Genomic DNA, 18,443 nt, shown 5'->3' on the forward strand with positions numbered 1-18,443 from the left:
CTCTCTCTCTCTCTCTCTCTCTCTGTCTCTCTCTCTGTCTCTCTCTCTCTCTCTCTCTCTCTCTCTCTCTCTGGTTCTCAGGGATGAACAAGAGCCAGCCAGATTATGCTCCAGCGAAGTCTCTGCATCGCTCACCACCCACCACATGGGTGAAGAGCTGCAATGATATGTGCTCACCATGTAACCCCACCCTCATGTCCTCCACAAGAGCTCCATTTGTCTCTTCTCCCTTGATGGCATGTGACAACTTCAGTGAGGGAGTAGCACATGACCCTACACATGCACTGTGACATGAACACCTTGGCAGAAAAGAGAAAAAGAGACTTTCCTCTTTTTTACCCAACACTTGTTCCTTTTCTTCCCCTTCTCCTTGGAGGTGAGTACTGGGGAGCTGCACCACAGGTTGCCCAATAAAGATGCAAATGAACACACACAAAAAAAGAAGTATAAATCGGAGTGGGAGGTTGTGGGTACTGTAATCAACAGTCAACACCTCAGAGAGACTAGCAGGCTTCGGGGTAATAGCCTTCTATTCCAACAACAAACTTACAACCCACTCATTAGATTGCTAATTCACATGTCTGCTGAGAGTCCACATTAACTCTGTTGATTTGAACATAACTAGTTTGATTCAATGAGAACTTCTGTAACACAGGATTCATCAAATTCCGTTGGGGCTGGGGAGATAGGTCAGGGGTACAGTGCCTGCCTGGCAAACACAAGGTCCTGAGTTCGATTCCCAGTACCAAGAAAAAGAAAGAAGAAGAAGAAAAAAAAAAAAACTACATTGTCAAATGAGTCATTGTTTCAATTAAAATCTCAGCCTCATGGTTTGCCATATCTGATTATAATACCAAATATTCTCCAGAGATATATTTCCTCAGAAACATTGTTGATTTGAGGTTAAACTGGTGTGTGGTAGGCAAAAATTAATAAGCAGTCAGACAGGATCTGGCCCTTAAGGGATCCCATACAAAGGGTGGAACATGAATTTTTCAACTGGAGAGTTTAAAAAAAAAAATTGAGCCTCAATATGGGGAGCAATGGCCAGGCCTGTAAGTCTATCTGGAGATAAACAACAGCTTGAGAGTAATCTGTAGCTACCCCCACCTTGTCCAGTGGGCCCTGACAATGCATAGGCGGGTGGCTTCCATCTTTCTAGGACTGCCTGCCTTTGATCTTTCTATATAAGTTATGGAAAAGCTAAAGCTAATAGTGCTCCCCGATGCCCTTGCCTTGTGCCCTGCTTCCCTACTACAGCAGTATTAGCTAAGTGCCAGGAGAGGATAAGGGGGCACAGGGACCAAGCCAACATTCAACGGAGGCGGCCTTGAGCCATCTGTGGAGAAGAAGCAGGCACTGACCAGAGGAATAAGGAAGGATGACTGCCTCCAGGGAGGAGAATGAATCAAGAGAGGAAAAGTAAAAGAGGCAAAAAGAAGAGGAGAAATCAGACTTTCTACACTGCACTTTTAATAGAAACCAGAGGTTCAAAACGCAAATGCAGTCAAAAGCTCCTAACATCCTTAAAGATGCAGTAAGTTTGGGCCACGTTCTCCTGTCTACTATAAATGGACCTTGGCCATTTCCTTTTACCTGCAAAAGCACCTCTTTTGCCTGTGAACAGGGCCACCTTTTCATCTGCACAGCTTATTGTCACCAAGAAACAGTTAATCACCCCTGCCCTGCAGAAAGAGCCACCACCGTTCACTTGTAAAGTGAGTCCCCTGTTCCCAAAAATTCACAAGTTCCACAGATTACCACCCCAAGTCCCCCAGAAATACACCAGCTAAAGTCCACAAGTGCCCTCCTCCATCTGCACTCCATTTCTGTACTTTTAAAATTCTACCAATTCTGCCTCTTCCTGAGGTAACATGAATATTCTTTTTCTATGTGTCAGTGGGCCTGCAACCTGTCCAGTTTCAGGGAGTTCCCATCTCTTCTTCAGGGTATTCCTTAGACCCTGCCTGGTGACAGGAAGTGGGAACAAAGGAATTTGGAATAGGACAGTCAAATTATGATTCCTTTTCAGTCAGGCTTTGCTTTTTATTGTTGTTATTGTTGTTTAAGGGGGTGGGCAGGGAGGGGTGAGACAGGGTCTCACTCTGTAGTCTAGGCGGGCCTCAAACTCACAGTAATTCTCCCATCTCAGCCTAGATTTTTCTGTGAATTTGAAAGATTTTGTCAATGTTGTGGTGACCGATATATTCAGGATATCAATGTGGTTAGTCTAATACCTCACAGAAAAAAAGTACAACAGTAAAGTTAGAAGGAAATGTTAGGCCACTTGACTTCTTTCTGAATAGGTATAACAAGAAAAGTTCACTTCTGCCTTTGGTGGTTAAGGGTTTGGATGGGCAAAGGGGCAGGGGCTAGGGGCCAGGAGGTACAAGTGGAAGAGCAGTGTGGCCCAGGGCCTGAAGGAAGGACGGGCGTGTGGCCCACATCCACAGGTGGAGCACCAGTCCAGGGAGGGCTTGTAGAGGACATCGGCACTTCCCCTGCCCACAAGGCTGAGTCAGGCCAGCTGCACACCAAGGAGGAGCAGGGTGAGACGACTTCAGAGCAGCACTATGCCCAATATTTGAGTGCTTTTGACCCACCCTCAAGTCAAATGCACACCTACATTCACACCTGTTGATTTTTGATCAGTCATCAGTAAGATGTCCTAGTGTTGTCAAGCAATTACAGTGGAATTCATCTTGAGTCACCAGAATTACATAAGTAACCACATTAATCATAATGAGAATCAAAATTACTGAGTCAAGCTTAACAGTTTCCTGGCACGTAGCCAGGAATCCATGGTATGGGGTGCACAGCTCTTCAAAGTCCAGCAGCCTCCTGCACTATTCCCAAGAGGCTAACTCAAAACCACTGGACCCTTGCAGAGCTTCGGCCCCAAGCCAAAGGCATGGGAACACCTTTGTCCTGTGGCCACAGCGGGGGAAGCAAAGCTGAGAAGCAGCAAAGGAACCATCAGCATCCTGTTTCTGTCTCAGCCTCCTGGGCTATGGTCCAACCATATCCACTCTCAGGACCAAAAGAGGAGGGTTATGGTTCCATGAGGCCTGTGCTCAGGATAACAAAGTTAACTTAAAGGGAAAGAACGTACCTTCATCCTGGAGGAAAGAAGTATAGCACGGCTTCCTTTTTCTTTTCTTTCTGAGACAGGGTCTTGCTATATAGACCTGGCTGGCCTTGAACTCACTTTATAGCCTAGGCCGGCCTTGAACTCAAAGCAGTCCTCCTGCCTCAGCCTCTCAAGGGCTGGGAGTACAGCTCTATGCCACCATGCCCAGCTATAGAAGGGCTTCTTCAAGACAAGTTACTCATAATCATGTCTGTAGCTCAATAAATGAGACCATTTTCAGTGAATGGTGCAGCAGAGTATGGCTAAAGGAAAGAGAATTATTTAACTATAAAGATGCTTTCCTAGACTTGGGTTTCAAGTAGCTTATTTCATAGAAGTGCAGAAGAAGCATTACACAAGAGAGACTTGATGGTAAGGGAGACTTGAAATTTGTTACAACATATAGACCTCACTTAGTAAAAGCAGTGTGTGTGTGTGTGTGTGTGTGTGTGTGTGTGTGCGCACGCACATGTGTACAGAAAATACACGCAGCTAATTTCCCTGTCTACAGCCAGTCTCTGCCCTGTAGCTCACCCAAAGCTATTCTGATGACTGTGTCACCCAAAGACATGTGACGATCACACCAAAAGCTGGCACCCAGGCCTGCCCACAACCCTCTCCTACACGACCTGCCAATGCAGACTGTGGGAGCGCTGGTCCCTCTGGGGACAGAACATGCTGTCCCGAAGATGGAGCTCCCAGCAGCAAGGCACGCCATGCACAGCGCATTGCGCCAGCCTTCCTCAGAGGTCCAGGATGCTGGCACTGGGTCTATGAGGACTGCACACACCAGCCTGCATCCGAGGGCATGCGCCCATGCCTGCCAGCGACCCCAGGCGCAGAGTAAGAAATGGGAGCTGAGGTGCCCAGCAGGCACAGTCGTAGGACAGAGGGATGAACTCAGTGCAGCCCAGAGCCGACATCAGACCTCACCTTGTGCTCTGCTTGTGCACTCAGGTTAGTGTCACCAGAGCAGCCTGTGAGACAATGTCTGTTTTCCAGGAACTATGCCTTCCTGTCATCTCTGGCTCCATAATGGCCTTAGATAGCGCTGCACTCAATAACTGTAAGCATCAATTCCCAATTCCTCAGGCTCAAAGGAAGGGCCGCCACTCTGAATGAAATACGACACACTTGGAAGGTACCAGCCTTACTTGGAAACAGTACAATTTATATTTTCTCCTCCTGTTCACGTCTACTCTCTTTTAGAGGGACCATGAAAAAGACCAGGACTGAAAAATAAAAAAGGTATGACAATATGAATAATAATCCAGCCACAGAAGTGCTAATGAAATCCTAAAGATTTGTCTACCTCTGCTACTGGACACCTTGGGTTAGTGATTTTTTTGTGCTGTGAGTTTTGTGTGTGGTGCTGGGAGTTGAATTGAGGGCCCTGAGCATGCTGGGCAAGTGTTCTGCCCCTCAACTACATAGTCCCTAACAGTCACCTAGTGATTTTTTTTTTTTCCCTTGCACTCGCCAGGGAAGCACTTATTCTACTAAGCCATCTCCCCGGCCTAGTGATTTCTTTAATCCCTTTAACCTTGAAACATGGGCCCCAGACATGCACCACAGCCACTCCAGTACATATAGGAGCCACAGAACTTACTCAGGTCTCATCAAGTACAGCAGAAAGCTGGCAACAGTTTGTTCTTTCCTTAAATCATAAGGAACCTCATATAAAAATATACACACACACACAAAAATAAATAAATAAATAAAATAAAAATGTATCCATAGATGTTAAAAATTAGTATCTGGTGGCCAGGAATATAGCTCAGCAGCATAAGCACCTGCCTGGCAAGTGCAAGGTCCCAAGTTCTATGCCTGGTACCACAAAAAAAAAAAAAAAAATTAGTAGATCTACTATATCTGAAAGTATCTGACAAAAAGAAAGAAAGAGGATCACGCATAGTCATAAATATCCCAGTTAACAACATGCAACCAGTGAGCATGTGCGAGGGAGCTCTTCTAGCTGCTTCAGTTATTTTAGGAACCAGTCACACAAAAATGTATGGATCTTGTCAGTCAAATACTTTGTTATTTCCAAAACTCGTGACAGTACACAATTTCTACAACTAAGATAAGCCTCCAAAGCAAAATTCCATCTAGTGAGGTGTTGGACAGTTTTACTATTAACTGTAGTATGTGTATGTGCATGTATGCGTGTGCATGTGTGCATGTGTATGTAAAACCCTAAGTAAGGTACACTATTTTTCTACACTATTTTTGAAAAGCCCACTTATCCTGTTCATTAGCTCTAGTAATGTATTTCTTTCTTACTGTTTAGCTATCCTTTCTGTACATTCCACTCCCCAGTGAACCTAGAATCTTAAACAATTCTTAGCATTCCTGCCCCAAGTGAAAGGGTTCCTTCAAACAAAGGCAAAGCGCACAAAGGACAGGGACTGCGGTGCGCGGCGTGGATTGGCGCGCTTACCTCTACCAAAAGCTAACTGTACCCACGTGCACAGTGCGCTGCAGAGGGACAGGATGCTATGTGATGGTTCCCAAGTTTACTTCACTACACAGTTTGTTTGTTGTGGTGGTAGTGGTGGTGGTGGTGGTGGTGGTGGTCCTGTGGTAGTTTTGAGGAGATTTTTTTGGTACTGCGCTTGCCAGGAATTATATATACTCACCATGCTACACCATCAGCCAAGAGGTTTAAATTTCCATGTACAGTATTACCCATAGCCTTAATGGTAAAGTATATCTTGAGGGACACACCATGAAAACCCCATTAGGAGTTAAAGTGCTAACAAACCCTCCCCTGTAGGTGCTAACTGGCCCAAGCTCCCAGTACCCCTCCTCTGTCTGCACCCCGTAGGCCTCCAAGGGCTCCTGTGTTGGAGGCTTGGCCCCCAGAACAGCAGGGCTGGAGTGCTGTACATATTTCCAGGTGGAACCCAGAGAGAAGCCCTGGTCAGCTGAGGGTGTCGCCCTCCGTAATTCTCCTGCAACTTTGCCATGGTTCTTGCAAATACATGTCATTAGAAAAGCCTGAGGCTGACCCAAGCCACTCTGTCTGCTTCCTCCCTTGCTATGCGATCCTGCCACCCTGAGGTCTTCCAGAGAGTGGAGCAGATGTGGGCGTGGTGGCCCAGAATCTCCACAGCTGTGAGCTTAATAAGCCTCTTCGAGCACAAGGAGGCCTCCTAGGTATTGTTAGTGATGAAAAGCTACTAGAGAGCTGGCAAGATAGCTCAGCAGTCTACAGTACTTGCTTAGGCAAGCTTAGGCAAGCACAGGGGCTGTGGTTCAATCCCCTGGCACCACAAGCCAGGCCAGCCCCACCCCCAGAGGAGACTAAACAGGCCACGAAAAAAAGAAAGAAGGAAAAGCTACGAGAGCACCACATCCCCTTGCTCAAACCACTGACTGTCCCTTCAAAATCATGGAAACCATATTCAAACACATGCACTTAAGATGGAAAAGCACACCTGTAAGAACACACGGGGACCCAGTGCACACAGTCACCTTTATGACAAGTCAATCAACACTCACGCACTTGATATTCTGCATCAAGGACAGACTCAGGGCTGGGGAGATAGCTCAGTCGAATAAGTGCTTGCCTGGCAAGCACAAGGTCCTGAGTTCAATCCCTGGTACCGCAAAAAAAAAAAAAAAAAAAAAAAAGGACAGACTCAAAGTCTGCAGAAGGCACTCACCTCTGCATGTTTCAATTTCAAATAGGGAAAATGACCCAATTTCAGTATTTTAATAATCATAATGAAAAAGAAGACTTACCAACAGAAGCTGAATTTTTAAGCACTGATTCCTTTGGGGCACCTTTTTCAATTCGGAGTGTGGCCCACTGTTCAAAGAAATAAGTATTAAGTTAAACTCCCAAAGACACAATGGAAAACACTTAAACCATATTGATAGACAAGTGAAATTCAACCTTAAATTTTGGCATGTTTTGCTTTAATGAACCACCCAAGTTAATCTGGTCAGGTAGCATTATAAGTCCTACAAATATCTTTTTGTTGTCACTAATGAAGCCTCCGTAAACACAGGAACAATATTCACCCCATTTAAATCCCCTCGTATCCATCTGTGCCTGGTATGTTACTCTTTGGAGGCTGAAGGCACAGTAGGCAGAACAGGTTATAGCATCAAGAAGACCTAGACATGAGGGCCACAGGTGTAACTCAGCGGTGCAGTGCTTGCCTGGCTGCCAAGGGCCAGAGTTTGATCCCCAGCACTGCTAAAGAGACCTCAGTTTTCTCATCCTAAAAGGATCTAAGCATTTCCATCCCACAGGATTGTTGTCACAATTAAATATCACAAGCAAAGTCCTAACTAAAACTAGGGCACAAAGCAAACTAGCTACTTTCACAAGAAACTATGCATTCAGGTATGACATACATTTCAAGAGGCCTAGGAATAAGTTGGCAGAGAGGTAGGGATGTAGCTAGGTGGTAAAGCACCTCCTTGAAATACTGGAGGCCCTGGCTTCGATCCTCAGCCTGCAAAGAAAAGAATCAGTAGCTGAAGAAAGTGGTACATTCCCTGGTTGCTTATCTAGGGAAGATGGCACAATTATGAGGATCCAGAGCTTGAAAGAATTTAAAAACTAGAAACTGGGCATGGTAGTGCACACCTGTAACCCCAGCTCTTGGGAGGCTGTAAACAGGTGGATCACTATGAGTCTGATCTAGTAGTGAGACCTGAACACCCTGTAGAACCTTCCCTTCCCTAAAATCCAAAACAAAAAGAATTTAAAAACTAGAAAAATAACTCTCTTTGCTTTTTTTTTTTGGGGGGGGGTGGTCATTCTTTGTGTGTGTGTGTGTGTGTGTGTGTGTGTGTGTGTGTTATTTTATCAGTATATTGTACATATATATACTGCTAACATTCACCATAAAGAATCTGTACCTATACATGACATATATTGCTTATTTTTCCCATCCCCGTCCTCTCTTCAACCCCTGTTCCTATTTATTTACAAAAGATTCGCTTCTATTTTTTCCTTCTATTCTTTTTCCTTCTTCCTTCTTTCCTTTTACCCCGCCCCTCCTCTTTTGTTGCCCTTCTCATTGGAACATTTTCTTCCCATTTCCCAATGTCTATTATACATTTCAGTCTTTATTTACACTTTTGGCTTCTCACAGCAGAGAAACCATGTGATATTAAACATGTGTGTTAGATTTATTTCACTTAAGAGTATGGTCTCAAGGTGCATTTAGCTAGAAATACCTCAAGTCTATTCTTCATGGAAGAATAGTTTTCCTTGTTGTTACAGTTTGTGTCTCGTTGTCCCCCCAAAGCCTCATGCAGTCATGGGGCAGACTTCTAGAGTTTGTGATTAACTCATGATCCCCTGGGATTATGGGTGTGTGAGTGCTACACCCAGCCTGGGGCAGATAGCTTGAATGCAACTTAAGGGTGACAGACTTGCTCTCTGCAGCCACTGTTGCTGCCACTCCTCCATTGTGCTCTTGCTCTTGGCCAGTGCCATGAAAGGCTGCTTTCTGCCATGTGCTGCTCTGCCTTGGAGCCAGCCGAGTATGGACTGAAACCTCCAATAACTGCGAGCTAAATAAACCCTTCTTTCTTTCATTTTGGGTGCTGGGTATTTGTCCCAGCAATGAGAGAAGAGTAACAGATATATTATATATAATATATATATATATATTCTTTATTCACTCATTGATTGGTGGACATTTGGGCCATTGCAAAGATTTAGCTGTTACAATCTGTGCCTCCATATACATGAGTTTACAAGTATCACTGATGCTTTAAATTCTTTTGGGAAGATACCAAGAAGGGGGAATAGCTGGGTCAAATGGGACCTCTAATCCTAGTTTATTGAGGACTCTCCATCCTGATTTCCACAGTGGTTGCACCCGTCTACCTTCCAAACAACAGTGGAGAAGTCTCCTTTTTTTCCCCACAGCTCCAGGAACATTTTTTATTATTATTATATTTAGTACAAGGAATACAGGGTCTCACTACACAGATCAAACTCAGTGATCCTGTTTTCAGTCTCCAAAGTGCTGGGATTACAGGTGCGTGCCACCACGCCCAGTCTTAATCTCAGTCACAGTGAGCCCCAGGGCCAGGGTTGGCATGGCATGCTGAAGATCAACTCCAGTCCCTGTCCTGCCTAAGCAGGGGCTTTAGTCCATTCAGCTATCTAGCCAGCCCTGTTAATGTTTTGTTTTCTTTTCTTTTGTTGTTGTTTTCTTGATAATAGCCATTCTTTCTGAAATGAGATGGAAACTCAGCATTGTCTTAATTTGCATCTCTAGAATAACCAGTGATGTTGAATATTTTTTCATATGTTTGCCAATTGTATCTCTTTATCAGAGAAGTATCTATCCATCTCAGATAGCTATTTTTGGATTGAGTGTTGTTATGGTTTGTGTCTACTTGTCCTCAAAAAGCCTCAGGCATTCATGGGGTGAACTTCTAGGGTTTTTTATTGATTCATGGTCTAAAGCTGGGACTGTAAGTATGAGTACTATGCCCACCCTGGGGCAAGTAGCCTGGGGGAAAGAGGTTTGCTTTTGCTACTGCTCCTCCTTTTTTGCTCTTGCTGTTTTGCTGCTGTCCATAACCATGAACTTGCTCCTGTGTGATGACATGCTTGCATTGTAGCCAGCCAAGCATGCAAGTAGGGACTAAAACCTCCACAAACTGTAAGATAAATAAGCCTTTCCTCTATTAATTTTGGCATCAGGTATTTTTGTCTCAGCAACAAGAAACAAAACAGGTCTTTATATATTCTAGATAGTAGTCCTTGGCCTGAGGAATAGCTAGCAAAAAACATTTTGGGTTATCTCTTCATTCTGTTGGTAATTTCTTTGGCTGTACAAAAGCTTTTCAATAAGATAACCTGTTTGTTGATTGTTTTTGATAGTACCTGTGTGAGTCAGGTTTGTTCATGAAATCTTTGCCAACACAAATGTCTTCAAGAGTTCTACCTATTAGGGCTGGAAGAGATGGCTCAGTGGTCTAAGTGCCTGCCTGGTACTCAGTTCCCGGTACCACATGCCCTACCAGCCCTAGAACCCCAGGCACACTGAGCACTGCATAGTGAGACCTTATGCCAAATAAACAAAATATTAAAAAGAAAAAAAAAAGTTCTACCTATTCTATCTTCCAGCAGACTTAGTGTTTCTGTTTTAATATTTAGATCTTTGGTCCATTTTTATTTTAGCTTAATGCATGATGAAAGACATAGGTCTAGTTTTAATCTTCAGCATGTGTAAAGCTAGTTTTTCCAGAACTATTTATTAAAGAAGTAACATTTCTTCAGTGAAGGTGTTAGGCTTCTTTGTCAAGGATAAGGTGGGTGAGTATTCTTGGAGTTCTTTCTGTGTCTTCTATTCTGTTCCATTCATCCTTGGGTCCGTTTTTTGTTGTTGTTGTTTTGGTTTTTTTTTTGTTTGTTTTTGGTTGGTTTTTTGTTTTGTTTTGTTGGTGTTTGCTATTGTTTTCTTTTTCTTTCTTTCTTTTCTTTCTTTTTTTTTTTTTAAGTACCATGGTGCTTATATGACAGTATTTTGTAGTATAATTTGAAGTCTGAGATTGTGATTCTCTGGCCTTGCTTTTGTTGACAGAATTGTCTTTGCTATTCTAGGTCTCTTCTGGTTCTAAATGAATTTAAGACTATTTTCAAGAATAAGGGATATCTTCCCATTTTCTGGCATCTTGTTCAATCTCCCCTTTTTTTTCAGAGTACTATAGTTTCCAGTGCAAAGGTCTTTATGTCCTTTGTTAGATACCTAGGTATTTCATTTTTTTGAATGCTATTGCAAAAGATGTTATTTCCCTAATTTCTCTCTCAGTGAGTTTTTGTTTGCAAGAAGACTACTGATTTTTGACTATTGACTTACATACAGCTACACTGCTGAATTTGGTTATTAAGTATCTTGGTGAAGTTTTGGTAGTCTTATATGTAAAGTATCATGTCATCTGCAAATAATGATAATTTAACTTCTTCCTGTCCTTTGATTTCTCTCTCTTGTCTAAGTGCTCTGGCTAGTGTTTCCAGAACTATAGTGAGGGGCCTGGGAGATAGCTGAGCTGCTTCAGTGCCTGCCTGATAAGCACATCCTGAGTTTGATCACCAGCCCAAAACAAAACAAACAAAACCAGCAGAACTACACTGAATAAGAGTTGTGACAGTGGAAATCTCCACCCTGACACGAAGCTGTTAGATCTCTCACTTTGTTTTAAATGTACATAGAAGTATAAGGAAATACACCAAGATGGGGCTTTCTCTGTTCTTGTTCTTATTATTGTTTTTTTTTTTTTCCTAAGACAGACTCTCACCACGTAATCCACTACACTGCCTTGAAGTCACTATGCAGCCTTGAACACATGTTTCTACTGCCTCAGCCTCCAAAACACTGGGACTAAATAGTTCCTTTTAAACATTTCCTATGTATTTCTAAAATTGTTTTTAAAAATAAATAAACAAATAAATAAAATTGTTTCCTCTTTAATGTCATAGTTCTCTTTTAAACATAGTTTCAAAAGTATAAGCGAGGGGGCCAGAGAGATGGCTCAGTGGAATAAGTGCTTCCCAGTAAAATTATTTAAAAATAAATAAATTAAATAAATAAATAATAAACTTTACCTTTTTATGAAAAAAAAAAAAAAAAAAAAGTATAAGAGAACTTTCTCAATTCAAATTCTAGAAAATTTAAAAAAAAAAAAAAAAAAAAATTCTAGAAAATCCCGAAAAGCCATTTTTTGGTTTAAGAAACAAGTATAGTCTGTGAGCACAGCTCAGGAGTTGAGAACTTGTCTATTATGCAGGAGGCCCTGGGTTCACTGCTCAAAACCATTATCCCTTTAAAAAAAAAAAAAAAAAAACACATAATTACAATGGTACCTACAGCATCACAATTCAGAAGCAAGCAAAGCCTAAGCTGACTGATTGGATAGGGAAGAAAGGGCAAAAAAAGAGATAAAGGCATTGTAGTAATTATAGTTAGCAATAAACATCCAGGGAGGGGCGAAACAAGAGTTACTACTAAGGAAAGACAAAATTCCCAGTCATTGCAAGGCTCAGCTCAGGTGTATGAACTGGAGGGATTAAAAGCTTTTGTCAAATGAATTTTAAAAATGAGGGAGAATGAAACCTGTGCATGAAGGTCAAGGACAGTGCCACAGCCTGGCTGCCACACCCCTGCACAGCAGCCCCAAAGCCAAGTGGGCTCCGCCAGGCACCAAGCCGAACCTATAAATAGAGGCCTACCCTCCCCTGTTGCCATCTGGCTGCAGCCTTTTCTGTTCTGGCTGACTTGCTGCAGGACTTCCTAAACTCTTCTCCACTGAGGCAAAGGTTAAGTTGTGTGGCTTTTCACCTAAATATTTGCCACCTATCATCTCATATAAGTAAACCAGAGACAGGAGAAAATAAAATTGTGTAAACAACCAAGTATTATTAATCTCTTAACATACTTTTTCATTGTGGGCATAAGATTTTGTATTTTAAATAAATGTAGTAAAAAAAAAAAATACAGGCATAGTGGAACACATATAACTCTTAGCACTTGGGAAACAGAAGCAGGAGGATCTCCGTGAATTCGAGGCCAGCCTGAACAGTATAAGGAAATCCTGTCTCAAAAAGAATACAAAACTAAATGAATAAATGAATGTAGTTATCTTAGACTAGAACAATTATCCCATGCTCACATACAATGGAAAATATTGATGTTTTGTGGCAGTTAATAGCTGTTATACACCATCCCTGAATCCAGAATTGTGAATGAACACAGCTCTGCTGTTAAAGCTGTCCAGGCTTCCGGACTTTGCCTGGGCAGCCCTGGCCAAGCAGGCAGTGACATCCTCACAGGGCAAATGACATTGCTCCCTGAGCAAGGTGCACTGCAGTCTCAGGAAGCATCAGGTCTCTTGAGGGAGCGCTGGAGGTTTGCCAAGCAAAATGCAGTGTCACTGCTCAAAGCCCATAGATGGTATGCTCGGAGCAGCAGCTGAGCCATTCCTATGGGGATTTCCAATGAACACAAGTTTCTCCTGTGATTTCCTTCGCAGTGACAAAGAAGCTGTGCCTGTGCTCTTTAGCCAGCCCAAGAGAACACCAGAGTGTATTTCTGCATCTTCCTAGCAGCATCTCAGGCCAGTGACATTAACCAACTGGGGACCCATTTCATCATCTCCAGAACAGGGACCAAAAGGGTGGCTGAGAACACCAAGAGAATGTCTCTGGTGCTTACCCTACAGTAGGCCACCAAGTAAAACAAGGATGGTTTCCTCCTTCCTCCTAATACTTAACACTCTACCCGGACACCAAATTTAAAGTAGACCACCAGATAGCCCATCTCCCACAATCCACCTTCTTCTTTGGCCAAGCCAGCTTTTCCAGCTTCAGAGGTACACCCAAGCACAAAGGCAGAAGTCTCTTCCAGAGCTCCTGGGAACATCTACCTTATGGCTCACAAGGAGGGCAGACAGGATACTAAAAATACAGGAGGCTTCTAACAACCCTGCCCATTGCTGCCACTCATCAGTCTCCGTGCACGCACCAAGCTGAGGGACACTATCAATGAGGCTTTTTTGCATGGTAAATTCCAGCTCCAAGAGAAAAAGAAGGAGTTGCCCAGGACTGAGCACACTCTCATCTGATGCTAAAGTTCAAGCCAAACGTTTGCAACATTGTGATGCTGTCACCTAGACAATAATGACTTACAATTTCTATGTCACAAGGACATTTGGGCCAGAGATATAGCTCAGTGGCACAGCACCTGCCTGGATTTCCAGTACGAGAGAGAGAGGAGAGAGAGAGAGAGAGAGAGAGAGAGAGAGAGAGAGAGAGAGAGAGAGAGAGACAGAGACAGAGACAGAGACAGAGACAGAGACAAAGAGAGAGGAAAAAGACAAACATCTAAGGATTAATAAAACACAGGGAAAACGAGAGAGGAAAATGCATAAAACTGTATAAAAATTTAAGTTAAAAGGTTTACCCAAAAAGCAGCTGCTTGCCATGTGTAGCAAGAGGAAAGTCTCGACAGGCCAAGAACTCAGGCTCCAAACTCAAGGTAAAATCCCCATCTCACCACTGACTGTGATGTAGCACTGCTCAGACCCCAAGTCTTTCAGTGCCGGCAGTGTTAGGTGCTATCTTAAGAGCCACTGCAGAGTTAAGTGAAAACCACAATGTTCTGGCAGCTTTGCTTTATTGTTACTGCCCATCACACACAGCAGGGCCTGCCAACCCATTATACTTCCCAAGTCGGAAGTATACTTCCTATACAGAGGTATTGATAATTATCTGAGAACTATGACGTTCCTGCTTAAACACTAATAGGCCAGTGAAGGAGAAAGAAAAGAGAAGAAATAACACAGAAGAGGTCAAAAGAATCTGCTCTGAGAAGCACTGGTACAGCACAGATCCAAAGACAGTTTAAATCACAGCCTCACAGGAACAAATACAGAAAAGAGTAATGAAGACTGTTGAGAAAATGAGTACCTGCTATATATCTGCTCTCTGGATTATTTGGTTAGATTAGATAATTTTATGTATCAGGTCCTTCCTTCCATTCTATCCATTCTTTTTTCTAAATTTTTATTAGTATGTATTTGCAGTACAAACTAATTACATTCATCATGAGGAGTTGGTACACATATGTAATATGACAAGCTCTCCACCAATTCCATATTCTCTTTTCATTCTTTATTTCTCTCTAATCATGACTCTTAGGCCCAACAAATAGCCTTCCCACTCTTTCCCAAATCATTAACCTTACCACTAACTTTCATGGTTGAGAGCAGCACCTTTCAATGTTAACCCATGCTGCTGTTGGATAAACAAACATTTTACACACACACACACCCCTGTCACCTGCATGGACTGCCCTCTCCATATCCCCTCAGCTGAAAATTTTACATTTTCTTTTTTTTTTTCTATTTTTTTTAATGTATTTGGTACAGGGTCTCACTACACAGCTCAGACTCATAGTGATCCTCCTGTTTTCTGCCTACACAGTGCTGGGATTACACGTATGCCCCCTGGACTCAGTGGCTGGCTCAGCATGCCAGGGTGTGGAGTTGGTGCCACACGTGGTGCCAGGGATCAAAACCAGGTCCCTACGCTTGCCTAAGCAGGCACTTAGTCTGCTAGCTATCTCACCAGCCCTAAAGTTTTACTTTTCATAGTTTTTAAGAAATTTTCCCCCAATAAAAAGTTATCACACTGACATATGTGTTGCCTAACAAAATATTAAAGCAAACAATGATTTAGATACTTACTCAACTTATTCTTTGCCAGGTACTTAACTTGGTCCTCATGTAACTTGACCTACCAGGGACCTATATACACATCTAGAGATCCCAGGATAAAGAAGCTAGGTAATAGGTGCTCAGTAAATGACTGTGACATAAACTGGCAGGCTAAAAAGGGGACAGAGAAGAGCTTAGAGCTTAGGAGCCTCTTGACAAGTAATAGCTGCCATAGTAACAAAGTTCACTACACGCACAATTCAACCTCCTGTTTGAGTTTATGGCCATTAAAAAGCCATGCATTGGCAGTGAAATGTGTAAAGATAAACAGACAGTGGGCAAAAGTAAATAAACTTAAAGTATGCATGGTATGTAAATTATAAACAAAGAACTTTTAAAACTAACCAGTTCTGATTTTCAAAGGCCCAAAGAATATTCTTGGTTCTGTAAAGTAAGGAAAGACAAACACAGGGATTCCAGACAGCCATGATCAACAAACAGTGGTGCACAAAAGGAACTTCCAGTCCAGTTCCTCGGCTACAAAGCATCCCTCTGGCCTCCTCACTTAGCAACAGAGGCTTTCCTTATATTGCCACCTACCAAACTTCCAAGTTCCAGGGTGTGTCTTCCACTACTCACTGGAAGTTAATTTTCTTGAAGGGAACTAAAGTTATGACTGAGCATGAGCTCATCTCTAAAAATCTAACTCTAGATGGGCACAAATTAAAACTTAGAGCCTGTTGAAACTGAAGGTCAAACTTTGGGTTGAAGATAATCTCACCAACTAGAGTAATTTGCCAGGCTGAAACAACCAGCTTGTCTCTCCCCTTGGCATCCGGTTAGCTGGCTCAGAAACACTATAGGGGGACCGGATGAGAACCTGTGTGGGGATGATGCACCTTCATGAGTAGGGACATACTGCCAGAAGAACGCTTACATCACTTCAGATTTCTGAGGACAGGGAGCCCTGGCTAAGAGGACCACTCTATGTTCAGGAATTCCAAAGTTCTGATAATAGAAAGCCGCTAAGAACATAGAGTGTGAAAAAAAGAAAAAGAAAATAGTGTGTGACTGCACTCAGGATGGGAAGGCAATCCGAAAAATACAACCCAGAGAAACAGCTCCCACGCACCAAGAGCAGAACTTCAAAGCATGATGGCTGAGGATAAAAAATCAAATACGAGCGCAAAGCCTGGGCACAGACACAGCCACAAAAAGGTTTGTGGAGTAAACCAGTACATCTGCAGATAGAAGCCGGAGGCCACAGGTTAGAAATGCATGTCTAGAAGGCACCCCAATACTGAGGAAGAATGGATGAAGTTCTACAGGCAGAGAGAAAGAGGGCAGAAAACTAGGAGCCCACATTAGAGGGTAAGATAGAAGGTAAAGAAAGATGGCAGACTCTGAGTAATCCTGCACTTTTATTTTTTTTTTTAGAGCCGGGATTGAACTCATGCCTTGCGCTTGCCAGGGAAGTGCTTATTCAACTAAGCTATCAGCCCAGCCCTTTCATGCACCTTTTAATAGCCACAAATGTATAGACCACAACTAAGATATCCAGGCATCCATCGGCTTGACATTTTAAGTCATTAGAAAGACTGTATGGGAATAGGCGTTATTGTTACCCCATCATACAGATAAGTGAAATGAGACACAAGAAATAGATGACCTACACGAGGACAAACATTGAGAACCAGAGCTGAGACCTGTGTACCAGGTCTAAACGAAACCATTCTGTTGGCAGGGCCTCTCAATTAACTCCTGTCTCACATAAAGGCAAGTGAAGCACTGAATTCGGAGGCAAAGCTCCCTAGACTAAAGGCCACTTGACCTTCCTACCTGATCAGGCCGTTTGAAACTGAACAGTTCTCCGTGAGTGTTAGCCCGGTCAACAGAGCAAGGTAGGCTGTTCCCTATAAAGTCTTCCATCTAACACTGTCTCCCCACAATTTGAAAACAAAATGTAGTAGACCTGAGGTCAAAGAGTACATCTTTGCAATGGCATTTTAAGTGTCACTGATTAGATAAAATTTCCATGACTCCACTAAAACAAAATCAGATTTCTTTCTGACACCCTGCAGTTGGCTTCTTATCTTGGGCATAAAATAAAACCCGATGTCTTTGTGGGCTCGGATGCCTAGTGCCCCACGGACCTCTGGAAGCCGGGTTATACACCAAGGACAGTGAAGGGACCACGCAAGACTCAGAAGCTATGAGCGAGTGTGCCGAACCAAAGCCTGTCTCGAGCTTCAGTTAATCAGTAAGAGGATGCCGACAGCGGGCCCCGGGGGCGGTGGCCTCCCAAGTTGGGACGGGGTCTCGGCCGGAGAGATGCTGTGGATGAGACGGGGTCACCGACCTCTCTGCTGCTGCCTCCTGGACCGAGTCGGTGAGGACCGGCTGTCGCAGCCCAGGCCCCGCCCCATCCCGACCGCCAGGTCCCCACCCCCGGCCTCCCAGGTCCCCAGATTCCCCTAGCCCTCACCTCTAGAGTCTTCACCAGGATCCTCATGTAGACCTCAGAGATGCCCAGCGACAACCCAAAGGCCGAGGGCAGCAGGATGAGGCCAAGCACCAGCGTCAGCCAGGTGGAGAGCACCTTGGCGACCAGGTCCGTGCCCTCCATACCCGCTGAGCACAAACGCGCGACTGTTGTCTCCTGTCCCCTGGTGGCCCGGCCGGACTCGCGCGACCTCTGCGGCAGGAGAGGAAGGAAAACGAAGAATTGCGCTCGACCGCCTTCCTTCTTCCTTTTGGTCTTCCTCCCCGGGTCCCCAAGCTGAGGTCCACTCTCCGCCAGGGGCCAGGGTGGAGGCCGAAGCAAGGCAGCCCCAGGGAGCGCAGAGGGAGTGACTCACAGCGCTCCGAGCCCGAAGCTCGCGGCGCCCACCGAGCCCTATTCACCCTACTTCCGCGCCGCTCCGCCCCCGCCCGCCCCCAGCCCGCCCCTAGCCCGCCCCCAGCCCGCCCCCGCCCAGGAGGCTCGGCCCTTGCCCGGCCTGACCCCGCCCCGGAGGCCCCGCCTGGCCCCGCCCCTGGCCCAGCGCCGCCCGGAGGCTCCGCCCACCTCACCGCCTCCCGCCCCCCCCACTCCCCGCGAGGTCCTGGAGTCCGC

General features: G+C 44.3%; 1 protein-coding gene across 1 annotated transcript in view; it reads right to left on the reverse strand.

Annotated features, from left to right (window-relative positions):
* The window catches only part of Gpat3 (glycerol-3-phosphate acyltransferase 3), a 63,582-nt gene extending 45,341 nt beyond the window's left edge, over nucleotides 1–18,241 (reverse strand). The window contains exons 1-2 of the mRNA XM_004629178.2: nucleotides 17,814–18,241; nucleotides 6,878–6,944 (exon numbers count right to left, since the gene is read on the reverse strand). Coding sequence (XP_004629235.1) covers nucleotides 6,878–6,944; nucleotides 17,814–17,954 — 208 coding nt within the window. The 5' untranslated portion in view covers nucleotides 17,955–18,241. The remainder of the gene's footprint in view (nucleotides 1–6,877; nucleotides 6,945–17,813) is intronic.
* Nucleotides 18,242–18,443: the final 202 nt, after the last annotated feature.

The sequence above is a fragment of the Octodon degus genome, unplaced genomic scaffold, assembly GCF_000260255.1.
Source record: "Octodon degus isolate 3935 unplaced genomic scaffold, OctDeg1.0 scaffold00028, whole genome shotgun sequence".
In the NCBI taxonomy this organism is placed as follows: Eukaryota; Metazoa; Chordata; class Mammalia; order Rodentia; family Octodontidae; genus Octodon; species Octodon degus.